Source organism: Mesoplodon mirus (genome assembly GCF_964341445.2).
Source record: "Mesoplodon mirus genome assembly, chromosome: 2".
Lineage (NCBI taxonomy): Eukaryota > Metazoa > Chordata > Mammalia > Artiodactyla > Ziphiidae > Mesoplodon > Mesoplodon mirus.
The window spans coordinates 199,899,921-199,921,994 of record NC_138977.1 but is presented as its reverse complement, the minus strand read 5'-3'; the positions used below and the strand labels follow the sequence as shown (position 1 = coordinate 199,921,994).

The following is a 22,074-nucleotide window of genomic DNA, read 5'->3' as shown; positions in this document are numbered from 1 at the left end:
GTACTTCCAAAGAGAGTCCCTAGCCCAGCATACACAGAGGACCTTGATGGTGTTGCTGAAGAAGGATGGTTCAGTTCAGTTCAGTAACAGTTATCAGTCCCCTGTGGCTTCCTACGTGCTAACACCCTTGTGGCCGCTACTGAAATTATTACTATTATTATTTATTTACTTACTTATTTTTGCGGTACACAGGCCTCTCACTGTTGTGGCCTCTCCCGTGGCGGAGCACAGGCTCCGGACGCACAGGCTCAGCGGCCATGGCTCACGGGCCCAGCCGCTCCGCGGCATGTGGGATCTTCCCGGACCGGGGCACGAACCCGTGTCCCCTGCCTCGGCAGGTGGACTCTCAACCACTGCGCCACCAGGGAAGCCCTGAAATTATTTTTTAGATGGGTTTTTCAGCAGAGTTTCCTGGGTTCTGTCCAGGAGGTTCCAGAAAAGTACCCTTTTCCACCCTCCCAAATGGTGCAACCTTGTAACCCAGAAATGGGTATCTCTCTTAAGTACTGACGTTAAGAAATTGGGTGTAGAACAACTGTCAGTGCCTTGGTTTGTCTTTTTAGTCTAGCTGCTGCCCCTTCCCCCACCCCACAGCTTGGCGCATTTTTCCCTTTGGCTCTTTCTCAGGAGCAGGGGCAGCACTGGGCCTTCCACATCCTGGCACGAGTAAGGCTAAGAGTGCCTGATGTCTAAATTGGTGCCAGGCACAAGCTATGAATCCCAACTAGAGCACTCCCTTCCTCAGTCAGATTGGACTTCTTACTCTAGTACCAGATTGCGCCTCAGCTCAGTTCACAGCTATTGTTCAGAGACCACAGACTTAAGGGGGACTGGAAGTTTAGGAGTTTTCTCAAGCCTGTTTTTCACCTAGCCAAAGTCTGGTGTTGGCGAGAGCTGACTAATTAGGTCTTGCATTTACAAGTAGGTGGGTTGGGGACCCAGAACAGGCTGCGAAGGTAATTCCCTGATTGCCACACCTTATTGAGCTAAAACTCCTCTACGTTAATCAAACACTTAGGAAGATGGCTAACCTTTTGTTCTTCGTTTCTCCTTTGAATATTTATCCCAAAATGATTCTGTTAGATCTATGTGAATTACCATTGTGCTGTTAAAATTGCATTTTCAAAAATAAGTAATACACTCACATGGTGCAACATTCAAAAGGTGCAAAAGGATACACAGTGAGAAGTCTCCCTTCCATCCCAAGATAGCATGCAGACTGTGACAAATGAATTTACTATATTACTAGTGTATGGTATATCCTTGCAAAAGGGGGTGGGGGGAAAAGCTGATCTAAGTGACTTTGGAAAACAATATTTTGTCTGGAGACTATAAGGCTAAAGACAAAACTGTACATAAATATTGTACTGTGCTTATAAATTTGTTTCTCACAGAGGCTGACAATTCTGAAAGTAGTTTATTAGCTACACTAGTGTTGAAAAGAATAATAAATGGTATAATAGATCATGGGAACCAGGTTTCTCACTGTCAGAGAAACAAATTACAAATAAGCAAGGGGGAAGGCTAGAATGAACCCTGTGGCACTAGATTAGAGAGGAGACTAATATGATCTTATGTTTAGTTTAATATATATGGTTAGATACAGACATAATGGTAATATGTGTGTATACATGGGTTAGAGTACATACATATATTTCCCAGCTCTCTCTGCTGAGGAGGGCCTAGAAGCAGTGACACCCCAATAGCAATGAGCACAGTTACACCCAGATCTTGGTTTTTAATACTATTCTCCAATAAAAGGAACCAGGGCTTCTTGGAGAAAAGGCTGATTCAAGGGTTGGGGCAGGGAAGTTACAAGATGAGCCTGAAGTATTTTGTAGTGCCAGAAAATAAGAAAGCACTTAAAAAAATAAAAGGATGGGGCATGTCAAAGGGACACTGGTGCCAACCTAAAAAAGCTCCCCACGGCCAAAGATAGAAAATTTTAGCAACAAAATAACCTAGTATTGGGGCTTCCCTGGTGGCGCAGTGGTTGAGAGTCCGCCTGCCGATGCAGGGGACACAGGTTCGTGCCCCGGTCCGGGAAGATCCCACATGCCGCGGAGCGGGTAGGCCCGTGAACCATGGCCACTGAGCCTGCGCGTCTGGAGCCTGTGCTCCGCAATGGGAGAGGCCACAACAGTGAGAGGCCCGTGTACCGCAAAAAATAAAAAAATTTTAAAATAACCTATAGTATTGGATTATAACCCAAGGCATAAAATATACATGAGCTTATGCTGATGTAAACAACTGAATAAATGAAGAAAAGAGAAGAGATGAATCTTCCTTAGAATAACTCCAAATAACATAGATAGATAAATACTCTCCTAGGAAATGAAGCTTAATCTCCCCTTTCCCCTTGACTGTGGACTGGACTTAGTGACTCCCTTCCAAAGGAAAGAGTGTGGGAAAAGAAAAAATAGTAACAGTATGTATGGTGCAGAGACCTGCTGACACCACCTTAACCAAGTGATCAAAGTTAAAATCACCAGTGATAAGTCATGTTGATATACTGTACCTATGATATGATGTTATGAGAAAGGCACCTCACCTCTATGCTATTCTTTCTCCAAATCCATACCCCCAGGCTAAACATGAGGAAAACATCAAAGAAACCCATATCAAGGGACATTCTATAAAGTACTTCTTTAAAATACCAAGGTCATGAAAAGCAAGGAAGACTGAGAAACTTTCACAGACTAGAGGAGACTAAGGATTCATGATGGCTAGTTGCAATGTGGTGTCCTTAATTGGATCCTGAAACAGGAAAATTACATTAGTGGAAAAACTGGTAAAATCTGAATAAAGTCTAGAGTTTAATTAAAAGTAATATACAAATGCTAATCTCTCTTAGTTTCGACAGATGTACTATGTAAGATGGTAACATTCAGGGAAACTGGGTGAGGGGTATACAGGAACTCTGTACTGTCTTTACAACCTTTTTTTAAATCTAAAATTATTCCAAAGTGTAAAACATTTTTTTAAGTCTACCTCTCAACCCCCAGCTACCCGTCTCCCTCCCTAGAGACAACCAGTGTTACTAATTCCTTTCATCTTCTAGAGAGATAAATAAATACAAATAGAAATAATTCTCCCTCCCTTTAAAAACAATGCTGTCTACATACTATATACTATTTATGTACACTCTATTTATGTTCTGCTTTTAAATCTTGTCCCACTATCTGTATAAATACACAGGTTCCTCAGTCTTTTTTCAATTTTTTTCCTAAGTAGTTACAGAGAATTCCATTATGGATATACTATAACTTATTTAACTTGTTTCTTTTTTTTTGAATTTTATTTATTTATTGTTTATACAGCAGATTCTTATTAGTTATCTATTTTATACATATTAGTGTATACATGTCAATCCCAATCTCCCAGTTCATACCACCACCACCACCACCCTCCCTGCCACTTTCCCCCCTTGGTGTCCGTAGGTTTGTTCTCTACATCTGTGTCTCTATTTCTGCCTTGCAATCTGGTTCATCTGTACCATTTTTCTAGATTCCACATGTATGTGTCAATATATAACATTTGTTTTTCTCTTTCTGACTTACTTCACTCTGTAGTTTCTAGGTCCATCCACCTCTCTACAGATGACCCACTTTCATTCCTTTCTATGGTTGAGTAATATTCCGTTGTATATATGTGCCACATCTTTATCCATTCATCTGTCGGTGGACACAGGTTGCTTCCATGTCCCAGCCATTTGTTGTTTGCAGTCATTTGCTATTAATATCATTCTGAAATGAAAAAACTTGTACATGCATTATTTTGCACTTTTACAAGTATATAGGATAAATTCTGAGAAGATTCCCTGGGTTAAAGCCTACATACATTTGTAATTTAAAAAGTATTTTCAAGTTGCCTTCCATAGGGACTTCTCTGGTGGTCCAGTGGTGAAGACTCCGCGCTTCCACTGCAGGGGGCACAGGTTCAGTCCCTGGTCAAGCAGTTAAAATCCTCCATGCCCCACAGGCGTGGCCAAAAAAGGTGGGGGGGTGCTCCATAAAAGGGCTGTACCAATTTTTACTCCACCTACAGTGTTTAAGAGTGCCTTAATTCCACGCACCATCACCAAACATAAGCGTGATACAAAATGTTTGATCTTTGCCAGTCTAGTATGTTAAAAACCAACGTTTTGGGGAGTTGAATTTGCATTCCTGTTAATATGGTTGAGCATCTTTTTAAATTGGTCGTTGGTCTTTTTTCTCAATGGCTTGTGGAAGTGCTTTTTATATTGGTAAAATAGCCCTTTGTTATAAGAATTGCAGGGCTTCCCTGGTGGCGCAGTGGTTGAGAGCCTTCCTGCCGATGCAGGGGACGCGGGTTCGTGCCCCAGTCCGGGAATATCCCACATGCCGCGGAGCGGCTGGGCCCGTGAACCATGGCCGCTGAGCCTGCGCGTCCGGAGCCTGTGCTCCGCAACGGGAGAGGCCACAACAGTGAGAGGCGCACGTACCGCAAAAAAAAAAAAAAAAAAAGAATTGCAAATATTTTTTCCCAGTTTGTCTTATGATGTTTGTTTTTGCCTTGCAGAAAATTCAATTTTTTTTTAATGTAGCTGATTTTAACCAATCTTTTCTTTTATGGCTAAGTATAACTACGTTATACTTAGAAATGTTCTCTTGTGTTTTTTTCTTTAATCCATTTGAAATTTACTTTGGTGAAAGATTCCGAGCCATTGGTTTTTTTGTTTGTTTGTTTGTTTCAAATATTTACCCAATCATGCCAACACCATTTATTGAATAGTCTGTTTTTCATTAATTGAAATATGATTTTTAAAATCATATTCTCATGTATTTGTGTCTCTTTCTGTATTTTCTATTCTATTTCTGTACCATTGATTTCTTTGAATATGAACTCACACTACACTGGTTATTTTTTGTTTTTTACTTTTATTATTATTACTTTTTTTTGCGGTACACGGGCCTCTCACTGTTGTGGCCTCTCCCATTGCAGAGCACAGGCTCCGGACGCGCAGGCTCAGTGGCCATGGCTCACAGGCCTAGCCACTCTGTGGCATGTGGGATCTTCCCAGACCGGGGCACGAACCCGTGTCCCCTGCATCGGCAGGCGGACTCTCAACCACTGCGCCACCAGGGAAGCCCTAATTATGTATTATTTTTTACACAGTAACTTTCTCACTGGTTCTTTAAAGTTTTCACCATTCAGATATTCACATATATATATATATATATATATATATATATATATATTTTTTTTTTTTGGCTGCGTTGGGTCTTTGTTGCTGCTTGCAGGCTTTCTCTAGTTGCGGCGAGCAGGGGCAACTCGTTGCAGTGCGTGGGCTTCTCATTGTGGTGGCTTCTCTTGTTGTGGAGCACAGGCTGTAGGCGCGTGGGCTACAGTAGTTGTGGCATGCAGGCCATAGAGCGCACGGGCTTCAGTAGTTTTGGCGTATGGGCTCAGTAGTGTGACTCCCAGGCTCTAGAGTGCAGGCTCAGTAGTTGTGGCACACGGGTTCAGTTGCTCCACGGCACGTGGGATCTTCCCGGAGCAGGGATTGAACCTGTGTCCCCTGCATTGGCAGGCAGATTCTTAACCACTGAGCCACCAGAGAAGTCCCCAGATATTCACATTTTTTGTTAAGTTTATATCTAGGTATTTTTCTCTCTCTTTCTCTCTTTTTAAATTTTTATTTGTTGCTATTGTAAATAGGCTCTTTTTTCCTTTATATAATTTTTTAGGCTATTGTATGTGTGTATGTGAAAGTTCTTAATTTCATATTAATTTTGTACCTAGCCACCCTAATGAATTATTTTGTTTGTAGTATTTTTTTCATTTATTTCTCTTGGATTTTCTAGATAAACAGGTTACCTGCAAACGATATATTGACTTTCTTTTCAATTTTTATACTTGGAGCTACACACTTGAAGTGTTACAGAAATGCCTTTCATGTAGGAGAGGCTCTTGGCAAGCACGGCGGGCCCCATGGTGTAAGCCCTAGGGTAGGCAAAAACATTGGTAATTAGAGCCATTGAACCCTGGGATGGAGTTTTATTTTTGTTTTTTCAGATTTCTTTTTCTTCTTTCCTTTAGATGTGAAATCTGGAAGCTATACGGTGTTACAAGTGGTGGAAGCCCTTGGGTAAGAGCCTCTGCTCTAGAATACCCGTCTCCAGCCCTGGCGCTGCACTCTGAAAAAGTTATTTTGTCCTGAATTTCTCCTACTGTAGCCCAACACCCTCCTCCCCCTCCCATATCAGTACCTCAGGTTAAGCCAGTGTTTCTCCTGAAAAATGATTCTTGCCACCTGACTGAGGCCCCTAAGGAAGTGTTGGGAACACCGCCTGTGGGTCACATTAGCTCCTGAGTCAGCCCACAGGTTTAGGCTGAGATGGGTGGTTGAAAGCCATCAACTGTTAGTTAATTAGAGCTGGAACTCCTCTTCTGCTTCTTTAGACCCACCCTCCCCGATAGGATTCTAGTCAGCCTACATCTGACTCAGACCTGCTGTGAGCCCAGCCTGGGGAGTGGTCAAGAGGCTGACCTTGCACCAGGTTCCCCACTATAGGAAAAGGCTTGGAAAAACAGCTGGAAGACCAGTGTTACCACCAGATATTCCAAGCTCCAGAGGAACTATATGCTTGTAGTCTAATGTCTGCTTTCCTCATATTTCGTACTTGGTAGACCATTTAAATTGACAAGTCTTAGTAGCGAAGGTTGTTAACTGTCGTGGCTAGCATGTCTTCTAAAACAGAAAAAACTAGAAAATTGGGGAGAGGGTGGGGGAGTAGGTCACTATTATGCATTTTTCCCACATAAGAGACCTTTTGGCCTTTCTCCTCATGTTGTTGTGGCCTTGGTCCATTTTTTTTAAAATAACAGCTTTATTGAGATGCAATTTATCTATCATAAAGTTCACCATTTTAAAGTGTGTATTCACAGATTTGTACAACCCTTATCACAGTCAATTTTAAGACATTTTCATCACCCCAAAGAGAAACCCCACGCCCATTAGCAATCACTCCCCATTCCTTTCTCTTCCTAGCCTCTGGCAACCACTAATCTACTCTGTCTCTGTAGATTTGCCTATGCTGAAAATTTCATATAAATGGAATTATACAGTAATATGTAACCTTCGTGATTGGCTTCTTTCACTTAGCATAATGTGTTCAAAGTTCATCCCTGTTGTAGCAAGTATCAGTACTTCATTTCTTGCTGAACAATATTCTGTTATATGGATATACCACATTTTGTTTAACCATTCATCAGTTGAGGGATATCTGAGTTGTTTCCACATTTTGGCTATTCTGAATAATGCTGCTATGAGCATTTGTGTGCCTTGGTCCATTTTTAAATGCACAGTTTTCTACTTCTACCTTTCTATAAGTTCCTATCCTAAGGATCCTGTCAAGAGTGAGCTTCTTTTTGCCCCATTACCCCTAGCTATAGATACTCTTAACCTTGAGGTTTCATTCATGTATCCTGGCCAGTTCTCTTTCAGAAGTCTTCTTCCTCCGGCATTTACTTAGATCCCTTCTGGTATGTCTAAATGTGATTTGTTTTGAAGATAAATCACCTCCTTGTTGCTTCAGCCTAGGTCCTCCCATATCAATAATCCTAAATAGTTAAAACCTTTACTCTGACCATCTTACTTTGTAAACTTCCAGTTATAAAGACCATAATGGTCTTCCAGTTATAAAGACGATATGGTCCCTAAGACTATAGTGGTTGCTTTAACAGTGGTATATTTATTCTCCTCCTGTTTTGGTAGAAGCTGCAGCTGCCAGTCATCTCTTGAGCCCTGTGGTTAGCTGCTAAGCTCTGTTTCAGAGGAATGTCACAGTTGTATGAGAAGGAGTAAGCCCCATGCCCAGTCAGTGCCTGGAGATGGACACTTCTGTTGGCTGTGGTGTCACATATGCCTCTAATGATGCCAGGTCAATCTGGGGATTGGCCTTAGTGTTGTCTGTAATGCTAAGCACCTCCAGAATACCTTCCTGGGCTGGCTTCCATGCCCAGGGGGTGAGTATGACTAATTGCAAAATATTTACTTCGAAAGTTTGAACTGGGTAATGTCAGGCTGTCTCTATCTTACTTTACCCCAGGTCCTCTCTAGAGAACCCAGAACCCCGAACTCGGGCACGAGGAATCCAGCTCTTGTCACAGGTGCTACTGCAGTGTCACTCCTTGCTCCTGGAGAAGGAAGGTACTGGCATCGCTAGTAGGAGTGCTGAGCCAAGGCCTTGCTTGTCTCTTCAAGCCAACTTTACAGGGAGGGAGGGAGGGAGGACATAAGGTGTCTATGAACTCCTAATTCAGGGTCTTCATTCCTCACTGGTATATGTGGCAGAGAAGATAAGAATTGACACAAGACACATGGATTTCAAATGTAGCCTTAGACAGTTCTTTTCAGTATATCTTCCCCTCTTTGTAAAATGGACAAAGTAGTGTTTCATAGATGGAGTGGAAAAGTAATGAAATATCAAAGTGTTTTGAAGTCCTGAGGAAAAAAGCCAACAACTTATTTATCTTCTATAAAGCTTTATTAGCATCTAGCCATGCCCATTTATTTACCTATTGTGTATGCTGCTTTTATGTTACAGTGGCCCAAGTTGAGTAGTTTTGACATACTATGTCCTACAAGCCTAAAATATTTACTGTCTGGCCCTTTGAGAAAAGTTGCCAACCCAAGTTCTGTAGAAAGGCAGTTCTCGGCTTGAGAATGGGTTTGATTGTGACCTAGTGAGAATGGATAATAAAAGATGTTCACCTATTTTCCTGACAGATCAAGGAAGTCACCCTCAAATGGGAGGGCTTGGGACATATCTCTCGGTGAAGGAGAAAATTTGTAGTGAAGCCCAAGCAGGAACAGCCCTTATAAACTTTGGGAAGGAGCAAAACCGGTGGGCCCTCCTCCAGCCTGTGTAAATTAACAGCTGAATTTCTGGTCTGTGCAGTGGTACACTTGATCCTATTCTATGAGAACCGGCTGAAGGACCATCATCTTGTGATCCCGTCTGTCCTGCAGGGTTTGAGGGCACTTGTGAGTTCTTTTTTGTATTACATACCATGTTTGCAGGAACCTATTTCCAGTTAATTCTCTCCTTCCTCTAAGAGGGTGAGACTTCAGGTGCTTCAAAGCAGATGCCCAGGTGTGGGACTAAACTAGTCTCAGCCAGCTCCACTTCTGTTTTTAGTTTGTAGAGTAAAAGTATCCTTTGGGGACTGGAATTCAAAGCCAAACTGGAAGGAGCTGCAGAGACCTAATCAACTTAAGAAAACGGACCATGTTTCTCACTGTTAGCACTTCTTCCCAAACCTGGATGTTGTGATTCCCACTGTGGCTAAATAGCCCTGTTTAGGCTTGTGTCTTGAAGGCTGTGCTAGAATTCCCTCTGTGCTCACACTTCTCTTCTCCCCCAGAGCCTGTGTGTGGCCCTGCCCCCAGGGCTGGCTGTCTCCGTGCTTAAAGCCATCTTCCAGGAGGTCCACGTACAGGTGAGTGATAACAGTCACCTTGGTATTCTCCTCTATCTCCCAGCCATTGACATAACTAGAATTAGATGGCAAAAAAATTGCCTTCTAAGTTCTGAACTCTTTCAGGTCTTTGACCATGTTCACATGCTATCCCTTGCTACTGTATAAAGAGAGCGAGGCATGCCATTATGTCTGACCTATGTCCTCTTACACTTAAAGTAAGGCATACAGCAGACAGGTTTTGGTTATCGGTTCCACTGCTAGACTGCTGGGCAATAGCCATATCCTTTCTCTACATTTCCTCTGAGGTTCATCTTATACTGGTGTAAAGAGCACTGTCCACTTAGAGATTGTGAAGCAGGAAGTAGTTTTGTCAGCTGAGGTATTCCTTGGGCACTTTCTTTACTTACTTCCTGTCTCTCCTACCAAGTCCCTGCCACAGGTGGACCGACACACAGTCTACAGTATCATCACCAACTTCATGCGAACCCGGGAAGAAGGTAAGAGGCAAGGCTCTCTGGAAAATCTGAAAAGTGAGCGCATCTTTTTTTTCCCCCCATTACCAGGACTCATTTTAGCCCAGGGGTGATATAGAAGAGCCAGTACTTTGAGAGGATGATAAAGGGAAACTGGGAGACACTCACTCCCCAGGAAAGTAAAGAAAGGGTGGAGTTTGAGCTGATGTTTTAAATTCTTACCTCTGTAACAGTTATGTATCATTGCACATCTTCTCTTCACTGAGAACTCTCTTGGAATAGGAAAACAGGGCCTGCTCTGGTAGGCAGGAAAGGCAGCGATAGCAGAGGGAGAACACAGGCCAGAAGAAAGCCCAGCTTTATATCCCATGGGACAGTAATGATCTTGTTCTCTCCTCTGCAGAGCTGAAGGGCCTAGGAGCTGATTTCACCTTTGGCTTCATCCAGGTGATGGATGGGGAAAAGGATCCCCGTAATCTTCTGGTGGCCTTCCGCATCGTCCATGACCTCATCTCCAGAGACTATAGCCTGGGTACACCCTTGTAGCCTTGAATTAGCTGGTTGGGGCTTGTCAGATGAGAGGCTTATAAGTCCTCATTCTTTCTCTGTTGCCTTAGGACCCTTTGTGGAGGAGTTGTTTGAAGTGACATCCTGTTACTTCCCTATTGATTTTACCCCTGTAAGTAGTACCTTTCATTCATTCACTAATTCAAATATTTGTTGAGTGTCTGTTATGTGCCAGGCCCAGTTCTAGGCCCTGAGGGTGCAGTGGTGAACAAAAGAAACAATCCCTGCCCTCAAGAACTTAACGTTTTAGTAAACTGGGAAGTGGAAAAACATTTGCCATGGGAGGAAGGGTTCAATTCGGCAGGTATTTGGGAGACTCCTTGACAAAGTATGTAGTGCTTAGAACTACAGGATTGTATAACATGATTCATGTCCTTGAAAGTTGAAACATTTAAGTAACAGTAAGAGATTGTGGACCAAAACAAGTGGTGTTATAATTGTTCAAAGAAGACAGAGTTTAGTGTGAGCTAGAGTAGGCAGGAACTGACTTCACAGATAAGATAGGATTTCAGTTAGTTTCTGAAGGATGTGTAGGATATGATCCTGGATTCTGAGGGTGCATCTCAGGCAGTAGAAACAAATTGACTAAACAAAGACGACACAGTTGAGCATAGTGTGTACAGGAGGTGTTTGCTCTGATGCCCTCGGACCTTCCTCCCACTCTGCATCTTGATTTTCCTTCTTTTTCCAAATACTCAGGGTCTCATCACTATATGGGTATGCATGGGTATGTGTACTGCAAGCATTAGTGATCTGGAAAAAATGAAAGGAGTTAATACCACAGCATACCAAACTACATTGGAGCATTGACTCTCACTGCCTTTAAAGATACACAGCCATTTTTGCCATAGGGAATTTCTTAACCAGCTTATTCTAGTTGACATCAATTGCTTGGGACCACCTCTCTGATATTCTTTTCATCTCTTTTGTAATCAGTATCCCTGTTTCTTCTCAGTAGAACTTAAGCCTTTTAAATAGGGACACCTGGCTTTTAGTGTAACAATTTATGTTAGAAATATTCTTTATGGTCTTACCAGTCTGTTTTGGCCATTTGCCATCCTCATAGTGGATCACATCAGTATAAGTGTTGGTTCCTATCCTGTGTGTAGGGGTCAGCAAACTTTTTCTGTTAGGGCCAGATAGTTACTATTTTAGACTTTGGAGGCCATATGGTCTCTGTTGAAACTCCTCACCTCTGCTGTTCTAGCACAAAAACGGCCATGGACACTGGAATGTGGTACAGCGGCTATATTGCAATAAAACTTTATTTATAGACACGGAAATTTAAATTTCATATAATTTTCATGTGTCACAAGATACTATTCTTTTGATTTTCTTTCAACGACTTAAAAATGTAAAAACCATTCTTAAGTTAGCCATACAGTCTTAACTGGTTGCTTCCTACTCTTAATGCAAAGTAGACAATCTTCCTTTACCATCATCTTGGGATTCCTTTGTCTTTTCTCTTGGATCGGATCTCTTATCTCCTGGGTTTATGTACTTCCTCTTTTATAGTTTACTCCCTCATTTTGGTGGTGCACATCCCTTATTAGCTTCCCCAGTGTGTAAAAAGAGTGAAACATTTTTAGATTTTTGTAAATCTAGAATGTCTTCATTCTTTCCTCCCACTTATTGACAATATGGGTATGAAATTGAAGGCATTGCTACATTTACCTCGAATTTTCAGTTGCTGTGAAGAAGTCTAAATTCTTTTTGATTTGCAAAACTTTATGGTCACTTTTTTTCCTCTTTTCTGGAAGCTTTTAAGTTTTGATTATTTTCCCCCAATATATTGAAAATTCACAATTATGTGCCTTAGTACGGGTCTGTTTTTATGCATTGTATTGCGTACTTGGTAGGTCCCATCAATCTGGAAACTCATGTCCTTCAGTCCTGGGAAATTTTCTTGCATTCTTTCATTGATGATTTCTTTCCCTCTGTTTTCTCTGTTCCTTCCTTTTGGAACTCCTATCAATCTTCTGTTAGACCTCTGAATCTCCTACTTTTCTTTCATATTTCTTTTTTTTTTTGCGGTACGCGGGCCTCTCACTGTTGTGGCCTCTCCCATTGCGGAGCACAGGCTCCGGATGCGCAGGCTCAGCAGCCATGGCTCACGGGCCTAGCCGCTCCGTGGCACGTGGGATCTTCCCGGACCGGGGCACAAACCCATGTCCCCTGCATCAGCAGGCGGACTCTCAACCACTGCGCCACCAGGGAAGCCCCCCTTTCATATTTCTTACCTCTACCTTTTTGTTAGTTTATAAGAAAATTCTACAATTTTATCTTTTCTGTCAGTCAAAGTCCAGGCATGAAAACAGAAACCACTTTGGTATTTAAAACAGAAATAATTTAATGCAGGAAATTGTTTATACAAGTTGTGGGAAAGCTGAGAAGCCAAACGGGATAGTGAGGCAACCTGTCAATAGCAGGAAGCCATTACCACCCCTAGGCTGGAGGGACAAAGGGAAGAGTTGATGTTACTGGACCTCAGGGGCTGAGAGTATGACAAAAACATAGGCCTATCAGTAGGAGCTGGAGTCATGGAGGAGATGCTGCCAATGCTGAAAGCGCCCACTAAACTGGAGAAATGGGAAGAAATGCCCTGGGTTTTCCTTTCCTTCTGACCTGCATTCTTCTACAAGTGCTTCCCGTTGGCTGAACCCAGGCCATTATGGGAGCCTGGGAAATGTAGCCTGCAGTGGTCAGCCCAAGGAATGGCTCTGAGGCCAGAAAGGCCCAGGACTAGCACATCTCCTATTAACCCCTTCTATTGATTTTGTTTCTCATTTCTGCACTCATGCTTTGAATTTCCCAGGACCTTTTTTTTTTAATTAATTTTTATTGGAGTATGGTTGTTTTACAATGTTGTGTTAGCCTCCACTGCACAACAAAATTAATCAGCCATACACATACAGATATCTCCTTCCTTTTGGACTTCCCTCCCATTTAGGTTACCACAATGCATTAGATAGAGTTCCCTGTGCTATACAGTATGTTCCCATCAGTTGTCTATTTTATACGTAGTATCAATAATATATATGTGTCAATCCAATCTCCCAATTCCTCCCACCCCACCCCTTTCCGCCTTTGTATCCATACGTTTGTTCTCTACATCTGTGTCTCTATATCTGCTTTGCAAATAAGATCATCTGTACCATTTTTCTAAATTCCACATATATGCGTTATACGATATTTGCTTTTCTCTTTCTGACTTACTTCACTCTGTATGACACTCTCTAGGTCCATCCACGTCTCTACAAATGACCCAATTTCATTCCTTTTTATGACTGAGTAATATTCCTTTGTATATATGTACCACATTTTCTTTATCCATTCCTCTGTTGATGGACATTTTCCCAGGGCCTTTTATTGTCATTTTTGATGATCTCTTGAACGTCTTTTGTTTTGTTTTTTTTAATATTTATTTATTTGGCTGTGCTGGGTCTTAGTCACAGCACGCAGGATCTTTGTTGCCACATGCGGGATCTTTAGTTGCACCATGCAGGATCTTTTAGTTGTGGCATGTAGACTCTTAGTTGCGGCATGCAGGATCTCGTTCCCTGACCAGGGATCGAACCCGGGCCCCCTGCATTGGGAGCTCGGAGTCTTAACTGCTGGACCACCAGGTTAAGACTGGTGGTCTTTTTTTCTTTAGCATTCTGTTCTTATTTAATCCATGAATGAGTTACTTTCTTACTGTTTTTGAAAACTCTCCCCACATATGTGGTCTTTGTTTCCTCGAAGTTTTTTTTGTTTGTTTTTTTGTTTTTGGTCTCTATTTCCAGGTTAGAGGCTTTCTTCAGACATCTGGTAATCCTTGGGAGTTTGCACATGTTTCAAAGTGAGAATTATAAAGTTGAGTGGAAGCTCTGAGCACAGGGAATGGGCTGGCTGAGGATGAACTTCCCTGTATAGTGGCTTACATGGACAGCTTGGGAACCCCCAGTGTATTCTTCCTCTTGGGCTAGTCAGGTTCTTCTAGAAAAAGACCTTAGATCAGCCTAGAGGGAGAAGTCTGGCTACAAGCAAATAGGGCTGGAAGGGGTTGGAAAATCTCAATACTCAAAACTGTATCACTTAGACCTCTTTTTTTTTTTTTTTTCCTGCCGTGCTGTTCCCCAGTCAGGGATTGAACCCGGGTGGGCCCTGGTAGTGAAAGCACTGAGTCCTAACTACTGGACCACCAGGGAATTCCCACTTAGACCTCTTTTGATTCAGCACCCAGGCCCTCAGCTGCACCTACGTCTCTAAGACTAGACCTCTGTCTTACCCTCTCTAAAAAATTAAACCTCCAGATTCTACTGCAGCTAGGGAGGACTTGGGAAGCAATCTCGGAGGTCAGATTGCTTCTCCAACCCCACTCCCAATTCCAAAGGTACCTGGTACTTCTGGTTGCGAAGCTTTTTGAGGAGACTGGTGTATATGGGAGTTCAGCATTCCCCAAGCCTACTGAGGATTCTGTTGTCTTGGCTCTGCTAAGTCATTTTCTTCTTATCCATCTGCTTTTCACCTTCTACAGTTTTGTTGCTAACATCCCTCATCCTGTTCTCTTCAACCTTTAGCTTTATAGCTTTAAAAAAAAAAAGAAAAGAAAGGAAAATCCCTTTACTGTATTTTTGGTGGGGTTTCTAAAGAGAAAAGGAAAATCTGATGTATGTTTTCATTGTGCCTTGTTGACATACACGTGGCCAACAGGCACATGAAAAGATGCAAATCAAAACTACAATGAGCTATCACCTCACACCTGTCAGAATGGCCATCATCAAAAAGTCTACAAATAATAAATGCTGGAGAAGGTGTGGAGAAAAGGGAACTCTCCTGCACTATTGGTGGGAATGTAAATTGGTGCAGCCACTATGGAAAACAGTATGGAGGTTCCTTAAAAAACTGAAAATAGAGCTACCATATGATCCAGCAATCCCACTCCTGGGCGTATATCCAGAAAAGATGAAAACTCTAATTTGAAAAGATACATGCACCCCAGTGTTCATAGCAGCACTATTTACAAGAGCCAAGACATGGAAGCAACCTAAACGTTAATCAACAGATGAATGGATAAAGATGTTGGGGGGGGGGTGCGTGTGTGTGTGTGTACATACACACACACACACACACACACATACAATGGAATACTACTCAGCCATTAAAAAGAATGAAATAATGCCATTTGCGGCAACATGGATGGACCTAGAGATTATCATACTGAGTAAAGTAAGACAGAGAAAGACAGATATTATATGATATCACTTATATGTGGAATCTAAAAGTGATATAAATGAATTTATTTACAAAACAGAAACAGACTCAAAGATATAGAAAACAAACTTTATGGTTATCAAAGGGGAAAGAAGGTGAGGAGGAATAAATTAGGAGTATGGGATTAACAGATACATACCACTATATATAAAATAGATGAACAACAAGGATTTACTGTATAACACAGGGAACTATGTTCAGTATCTTATAATAATCTATAATGGAAAAGAATCTGAAAAATATATATATGTATATAAGTGAATCACTTTGCTGTACACCTGAAACTAACACAATATTGTAAGTCAACTATATACTTCAATAAAATAAATCTGCCTTCTTGATGCAGAAATCATGAATGTTTTTATAATGCCAGGATTACAGCTTTTTATAACGGTGAAAAAATAGAAATGTCCATCAAAGGGTGATTATCCAAATAAACTGTGACTCAACCACACAATGAAATAGTATCAGCCACTAAAACTAATGCTATGAAAAAATAATTTAATAACATGAAAAAATGTACCTAGTATTAAGTGAAAAAGTAGATTGCAGAAAATACATTCAAAAGATCACATTTTTTAAAAGTGTATATATTTTAAAGGGAAACAGTGTCTATCAATTACATAGTCATAATACTATATATACAGAGAAGAAAGTTGCACCAGAAAGTTAAGGGTGCTTATCTCTGAGTGGTGAGATGATAGATCAGATAGAAACTGTGTGATAAGATAGAAAATAAATGCCCAACAGACAAAAGTTCCCAAGGAACATGTAAGAGCAAGCAGTCTTCCTGCTGGGGCCTCATACCATACTTCTTCTGCCAGATTGGGTGTAAATCTCACCCTATTCTGCAGGGTTGCCAGGTTCACTCCTGTGTCCAGGGGTGGTCTGAAGAGTTATACAAACCCACGCCCCCTTCTCCCTTTTCCAGCCACCTAATGATCCCCATGGTATCCAGAGAGAAGATCTCATCCTGAGTCTTCGAGCTGTGCTGGCTTCTACACCGCGATTTGCTGAGGTGGGTCTAGCCAAAGTTAGGATATATAGCCTCAACCCACAGAAGGGTCTGAAGAAAGAACAATAAAAGCATGGGGGAAAAGAAAGTTCCAGTATAGATTTTAGGGTATGGCATCCTGCAAGTGTCTTCAGACCTTCGAAGTAAAAAACTTCACCATCTCTTCATTTAAAATAGTAAACCAATCCCTATTTGGTGCTATCTTTTGAAATTCTTTAGCTTTGCCAGCTAGCCCACTTTTCAGGTCACTGGGAGTCTGGCCATGGATTGAGAGGGAGGTTGGTTTACAGTCACAACTCTCGACTCAAGTATAGCTCCTTGATGTAACACCTGCCCCTGGGAAGTGGTGGCAGTGAGGACATGGTTGGCCTTGGTGTGGCTGCAACACTACCCACATCTCACCCTTTAGTTCTTCCTTCTCTCCCACAGTTCCTGCTCCCCCTGCTGATTGAGAAAGTGGATTCCGAGATTCTGAGTGCCAAGCTGGATTCTCTGCAGACTCTGGTGAGTGATTGTTCTCTTTTGAGGATTCAGCTGTCTTTAGACAATTTAGGGGTGCTAAAGGATTATGAATTGATTCTTGGAGAGCCAGGGAATAGTTCACTGGCCTCAAGAGAGGGATACCCAGAATCTGGGCCTATATGTTGACCTAAAGCCCCCAGTTGCATTTTGTCTTGTTCTGTAGTAACTGAGTGGCAGCTGAGGAAAAGGCTGACCAGGGCTCCCTCTTCATGCTTGTTTTTCATCAGTCAGGACAAGCTTCTATTTTTCAGTGACCTGGGCAGGATGGTTATGAAATCCTGCTGGTTTTACTGCTGAGAGCCGGGGTCTTTCAGGTGCCATTATGCTGAGGGGCCTGCATATCCTAGGAAGTCTGAGTGTGTAGATAGCCATTACCTGTGCTTTCCTTGGCAGAATGCTTGCTGTGCTGTGTACGGACAGAAAGAACTAAAGGACTTCCTCCCCAGCCTTTGGGCTTCTATCCGCAGAGAGGTGAGTGTTACTTAGATAAACTCACTACCATTAACTCCTGGTTGTCAGGCACGAGGGGAAATAACACACCGTATCCTTTTCCCTCTGTTGCTGTGCTTGGTGATTCAGCAAGAGAGCAAGGGGCATACTTCTGGTTGAATGACAAGGGTAGGGTCAGCTGCTTGGTGGTGGCACATGATCAGTCTCGCACAGTGCCCAATTCCTGTCCTTCCGTGGTAAGGAGCATAGGTCATGCTGAGTAGAGGGGGAGAGGAAGAGACTTAGGAAAGGGGTTCCCAACAACCACTGCTCAAAGTCGGTATTCAGTTCCTCAAAAAGTATGTGTATCAATCCTAGTGGGACTGAGGACTTAGTGAGAATACACCAATTGAGAAGAAACTCATTTGGGGGGTTAATTTCCATTGCTGTGCCCCAAAGGTTCTCACCACCCCCTCCCCGCAAAGGAAGTAGGCAGTAGGTGGGTGGGGTCTCACCTGGTGCAGGCTCACCTCAGTAGCCATGGGATCCCTCCCTGACAGGTGTTCCAGACGGCAAGTGAGCGGGTAGAGGCCGAGGGCCTGGCGGCCCTTAACTCCCTGACTGCGTGTTTGTCTCGCTCTGTGCTGAGGGCTGATGCTGAGGACCTCCTTGACTCCTTCCTTAGCAACATTCTACAGGGTAATGGGGCCATGGCAGCTAGAAAGGGGAGTGAGCACAACAGAGAGAAATTCCTTAAGGCCAGTGACCTTTCATGAGTGGCCCCCATGTTCAGTGTTTTGGGTGCTGGAGCCCTGCTTTGAACTGAAAGCAATTTAAGTGGTAACTGCTAGCCAACTGTCCCAGGGCTCAGCCTCCAACTTCTATGGCCTGCAGGGGAACCAGGCAACATTCAGCCTACTCCCTAGGTCTGTGATGTGCTGCCTCTCTAGACTGCAGGCACCATCTGTGTGAACCAGACATGAAACTGGTGTGGCCTAGTGCCAAACTGTTGCAGGCGGCTGCAGGTGCGTCTGCCCGGGCCTGTGACCACATCACCAGCAACGTGCTGCCCCTACTGCTGGAACAGTTCCACAAGCACAGTCAGGTAAGGAAGCAGAATCTGTTGGGGAAATGATGGGACCCCTTGCCAGAATCGCTGTCTCAGAGAGAGAGCGCTAAGCACTGAGCTTGGGCCTAGATATAGTGGATCTCGGGTTTTGCCCCCATTAGCTGCTGCTGGTTCCCTTGTTCACTCTTTTCCTGACACTCTTACATACAAGGATAATTCTCCCCAATTCTGCAGTAGCAGGACTGAAATCCTTTAAAAATAAAGTATTTTTTGACTTGAATTCCCCTTAAAACATTACAGAGCAACCAGCGGCGGACAATCCTTGAAATGATCCTGGGTTTCTTGAAGCTGCAACAGAAATGGAGCTATGAAGACAAGGGTGAGGCCATCTTCTAGATGTGGTATCCTGGGGGCTGCTGAGCACTATAGCCCTATAAAGGATGGCAGGCAAGGAGCGCTACAGAGAAGTAGTCTAGAACAGTGGACCTGTTGTTCTGAGGATGTAGCCCAAGAGAACACTTGTTGATTTCTTTCCTAGTGTACTTCCCAGATACCCAATGGATTAAATTCTTTAAATCTGCCCCGGGAATTCCGTGGCGGTCCGGTGCTTAAGACTCTGTGCTTCCACCGCAGGAGGCACGGGTTCGATCCCTGGTCAGGGAATTAAGATCCCACATGCCACGCAGCGCGGCAAAAAAAAAAAATTCTGTCCCAGGTTATCTTTGCATCACTTCTGAATAGGGTTTCCCTCTAACCTGGACTCTGTCTCTTCCTAGATGAAAGGCCTCTGAGTGGCTTCAAGGACCAGCTGTGCTCACTGGTATTCATGGCCCTGACGGACCCCAGCACCCAGCTTCAGCTTGTTGGCATCCGTACACTCACAGTCTTGGGTGCCCAGCCAGGTACGCTTAAGGGAAAGAGAAAAGATAGGAGTATTGGTCCCTTTCTTGTGATTTTCTGTCTTAAGTGAAGAGCAATCTTAATTCCCTGGTTCTCACTACAACTCTGGATGATTTGGGACTTCTTATAGGACTTTAGGAAGGGTTGTGATGGCTGCAGGGGAAGAAAGATGAGGTTCGTGTTTCCTTCCTGCACAGATCTCCTGTCTTCTGGGGACTTGGAGCTGGCAGTGGGTCACCTATACAGACTGAGCTTCCTGGAGGAGGATTCCCAGAGTTGGTGAGAATATAAGGCAGTGAGATCGAGCAAGCTGGTCCAGGGCTCTGTGCTTCTGACCCTTGGCTTTCCGTAGGGGAGGTGGGCCCTGTGCTTGGCTCTGGCTGCTACCCGGTTGGAGGTGTGGGAATGCTCTCTTTTCTTGGGCATTAAGAAGCCCGGTCCAACTTAGTGGTGTAAGTACTGGAATCCTACTCTTCAGCAAGGTGGCCTCAGAAGCCCACACTCCTGAATCTGCCTAATGGCAGGCCTAGGCAAGAGAGCCATGGATCAAGGCTCAGCGAATGCTTATTTGCCTTGTGCCCCAGCAGGGTGGCAGCACTGGAAGCATCAGGAACCCTGGCCACTCTCTACCCTGTGGCCTTCAGCAGCCACCTAGTGCCCAAGCTTGCTGGGGAGCTGTGTATAGGTATGTGTCTCTGATCTTCCGTGGCTTATCCCTTCCCAGGGAGGCTTGGGGGCCTTCCTGCTTGCCATCACACAGTGAAACCTTGTCTCCTGGGTTGCTTTCAGAGGAGTCAGATTTGGCTAGAGGGGATGGGCCCACCAAATGCTCCCGGCATCGGCGCTGTCTGCAGGCCTTGTCAGCTATATCCACACATGCCAGTATTGTCAAGGAGACCCTGCCTCTTCTGCTGCAGCATCTCCGCCAGATGAACAAAGGTAACTACCAGGAACAGTCATCAAGGAACTGGGCTGAAGGGGAACCATAGTCAGGTTTGGAGTTGATGCCTCTAAAGCAGTGGTTCCAGTGGTGGCTATAGTAAGAGTCACATGGGAACTTTTAAAAAGTGCTGAATGCGTGGGTTTTCATCCAACTGATTCAGCCTCTGAGGAGGGACGAGACGTGGGCAACAGTTATTAAGAATGCCCACAGAGTCCATTGAAAAGCACCACTGGGGACTTCCCTGGTGGAGCAGTAGTTAAGAATCGCCTGCCAATGCAGGGGACATGGGTTCGAGCCCTGGTCCAGGAAGATCCCACATGCTGCCGAGCAACTAAGCCCGTGCACCACAACTACTGAGCCTGCACTCTAGAGCCTATGAGCCACAACTGCTGAGCCCACACGCCACAACTACTGAAGCCCACACACCTAGAGCCTGTGCTCCACAACAAGAGAAGCCACTGCAACGAGAAACCCATGCACCGCAACAAAGAGTAGCCCCCGCTCGCCGCAACTAGAGTAAGCCTGCGTGCAGCAACGAAGACCTAACGCAGCCAAAAATAAAAACATAAAATAAAAGTTTTAAGAAAAGAAAAGCACCACTGTAAGGCCATGCTACTCAAAATAGGTTTCATCAACCAGCAGCATGGGTATTATCTGGGAGTTTATTAGAAATGCAGAATCTCGGGCTTCCCTGGTGGTGCAGTGGTTGAGAGTCTGCCTGCTAATGCAGGGGACACGGGTTCGAGCCCTGGTCTGGGAAGATCCCACATGCCGCGGAGCAACTGGGCCCGTGAGCCACAACTACTGAGCCTGCCCGTCTGGAGCCTGTGCTCCGCAGCAAGAGAGGCCGCGACAGTGAGAGGCCCGCGCACCACGATGAAGAGTGGCCCCCGCTCGCTGCAACTAGAGAAAGCCCTCGCACAGAAATGAAGACCCAACACAGCCAAAATAAATAAATAAATAAATAAATAGAAATGCAGAATCTCAAGCGCCACTGATCAGAATCTGCATTTTAACTGGATCTCCAAGTAACCTGTACGTACCCTGGAGTTTGAGAAGCACTGCTCCTCGTAAGTGACAGCAGCTGTTGCTATTGTGAACCTGTGCATGCACACCATGGAACCTCGCTAATTCCCTAAGTGCCCCACTCTGCACTGCTCGGCCCTTTGTGGATGATCCAGCACCTGATGTAAAGTAGAAAGAACACTGGACTCAGAGCGTGGCCTGGGTTTGATTCCTGACTTTTTCACTGTTACCCTGGAAAAAGCACTCGTAATTTATTGAGCCTCCACATCCTCCTCTATAAAATGGGGGAAATGATATTTCTAGGAGAGTTGTTATGAAAACTAAATGAGAATGTACAGCTGACCCTTGAACAAAACAAGTCTGAACAGCACAGGTCCACGTATACAGATTTTTTTCAGTAGTAAAAACTGTAGTACGACATGCT

The 22,074-nt window shown here is 43.8% G+C and overlaps 1 protein-coding gene across 3 annotated transcripts in view; it reads left to right on the top strand.

The window, feature by feature from the left end:
• Positions 1 to 22,074, top strand: part of MMS19 (MMS19 homolog, cytosolic iron-sulfur assembly component) — a 33,344-nt gene that overhangs the window by 5,694 nt on the left and 5,576 nt on the right. The window contains exons 2-18 of one of the 3 annotated variants that reach the window (XM_082631350.1): positions 6,064 to 6,112; positions 8,076 to 8,176; positions 8,928 to 9,013; positions 9,394 to 9,468; positions 9,878 to 9,947; positions 10,327 to 10,455; positions 10,541 to 10,602; positions 16,678 to 16,764; positions 17,191 to 17,265; positions 17,677 to 17,754; positions 18,273 to 18,411; positions 18,663 to 18,817; positions 19,082 to 19,160; positions 19,558 to 19,683; positions 19,879 to 19,960; positions 20,269 to 20,366; positions 20,471 to 20,620. In XM_082631350.1, coding sequence (XP_082487476.1) covers positions 6,064 to 6,112; positions 8,076 to 8,176; positions 8,928 to 9,013; positions 9,394 to 9,468; positions 9,878 to 9,947; positions 10,327 to 10,455; positions 10,541 to 10,602; positions 16,678 to 16,764; positions 17,191 to 17,265; positions 17,677 to 17,754; positions 18,273 to 18,411; positions 18,663 to 18,817; positions 19,082 to 19,160; positions 19,558 to 19,683; positions 19,879 to 19,960; positions 20,269 to 20,366; positions 20,471 to 20,620 — 1,641 coding nt within the window. Of the gene's footprint in view, positions 1 to 6,063; positions 6,113 to 8,075; positions 8,177 to 8,927; positions 9,014 to 9,393; positions 9,469 to 9,877; positions 9,948 to 10,326; positions 10,456 to 10,540; positions 10,603 to 16,677; positions 16,765 to 17,190; positions 17,266 to 17,676; positions 17,755 to 18,272; positions 18,412 to 18,638; positions 18,818 to 19,081; positions 19,161 to 19,557; positions 19,684 to 19,878; positions 19,961 to 20,265; positions 20,367 to 20,470; positions 20,621 to 22,074 lie in introns of those variants that run through there. The other 2 variants (XM_082631349.1, XM_082631351.1) reach the window with 2 other exon arrangements.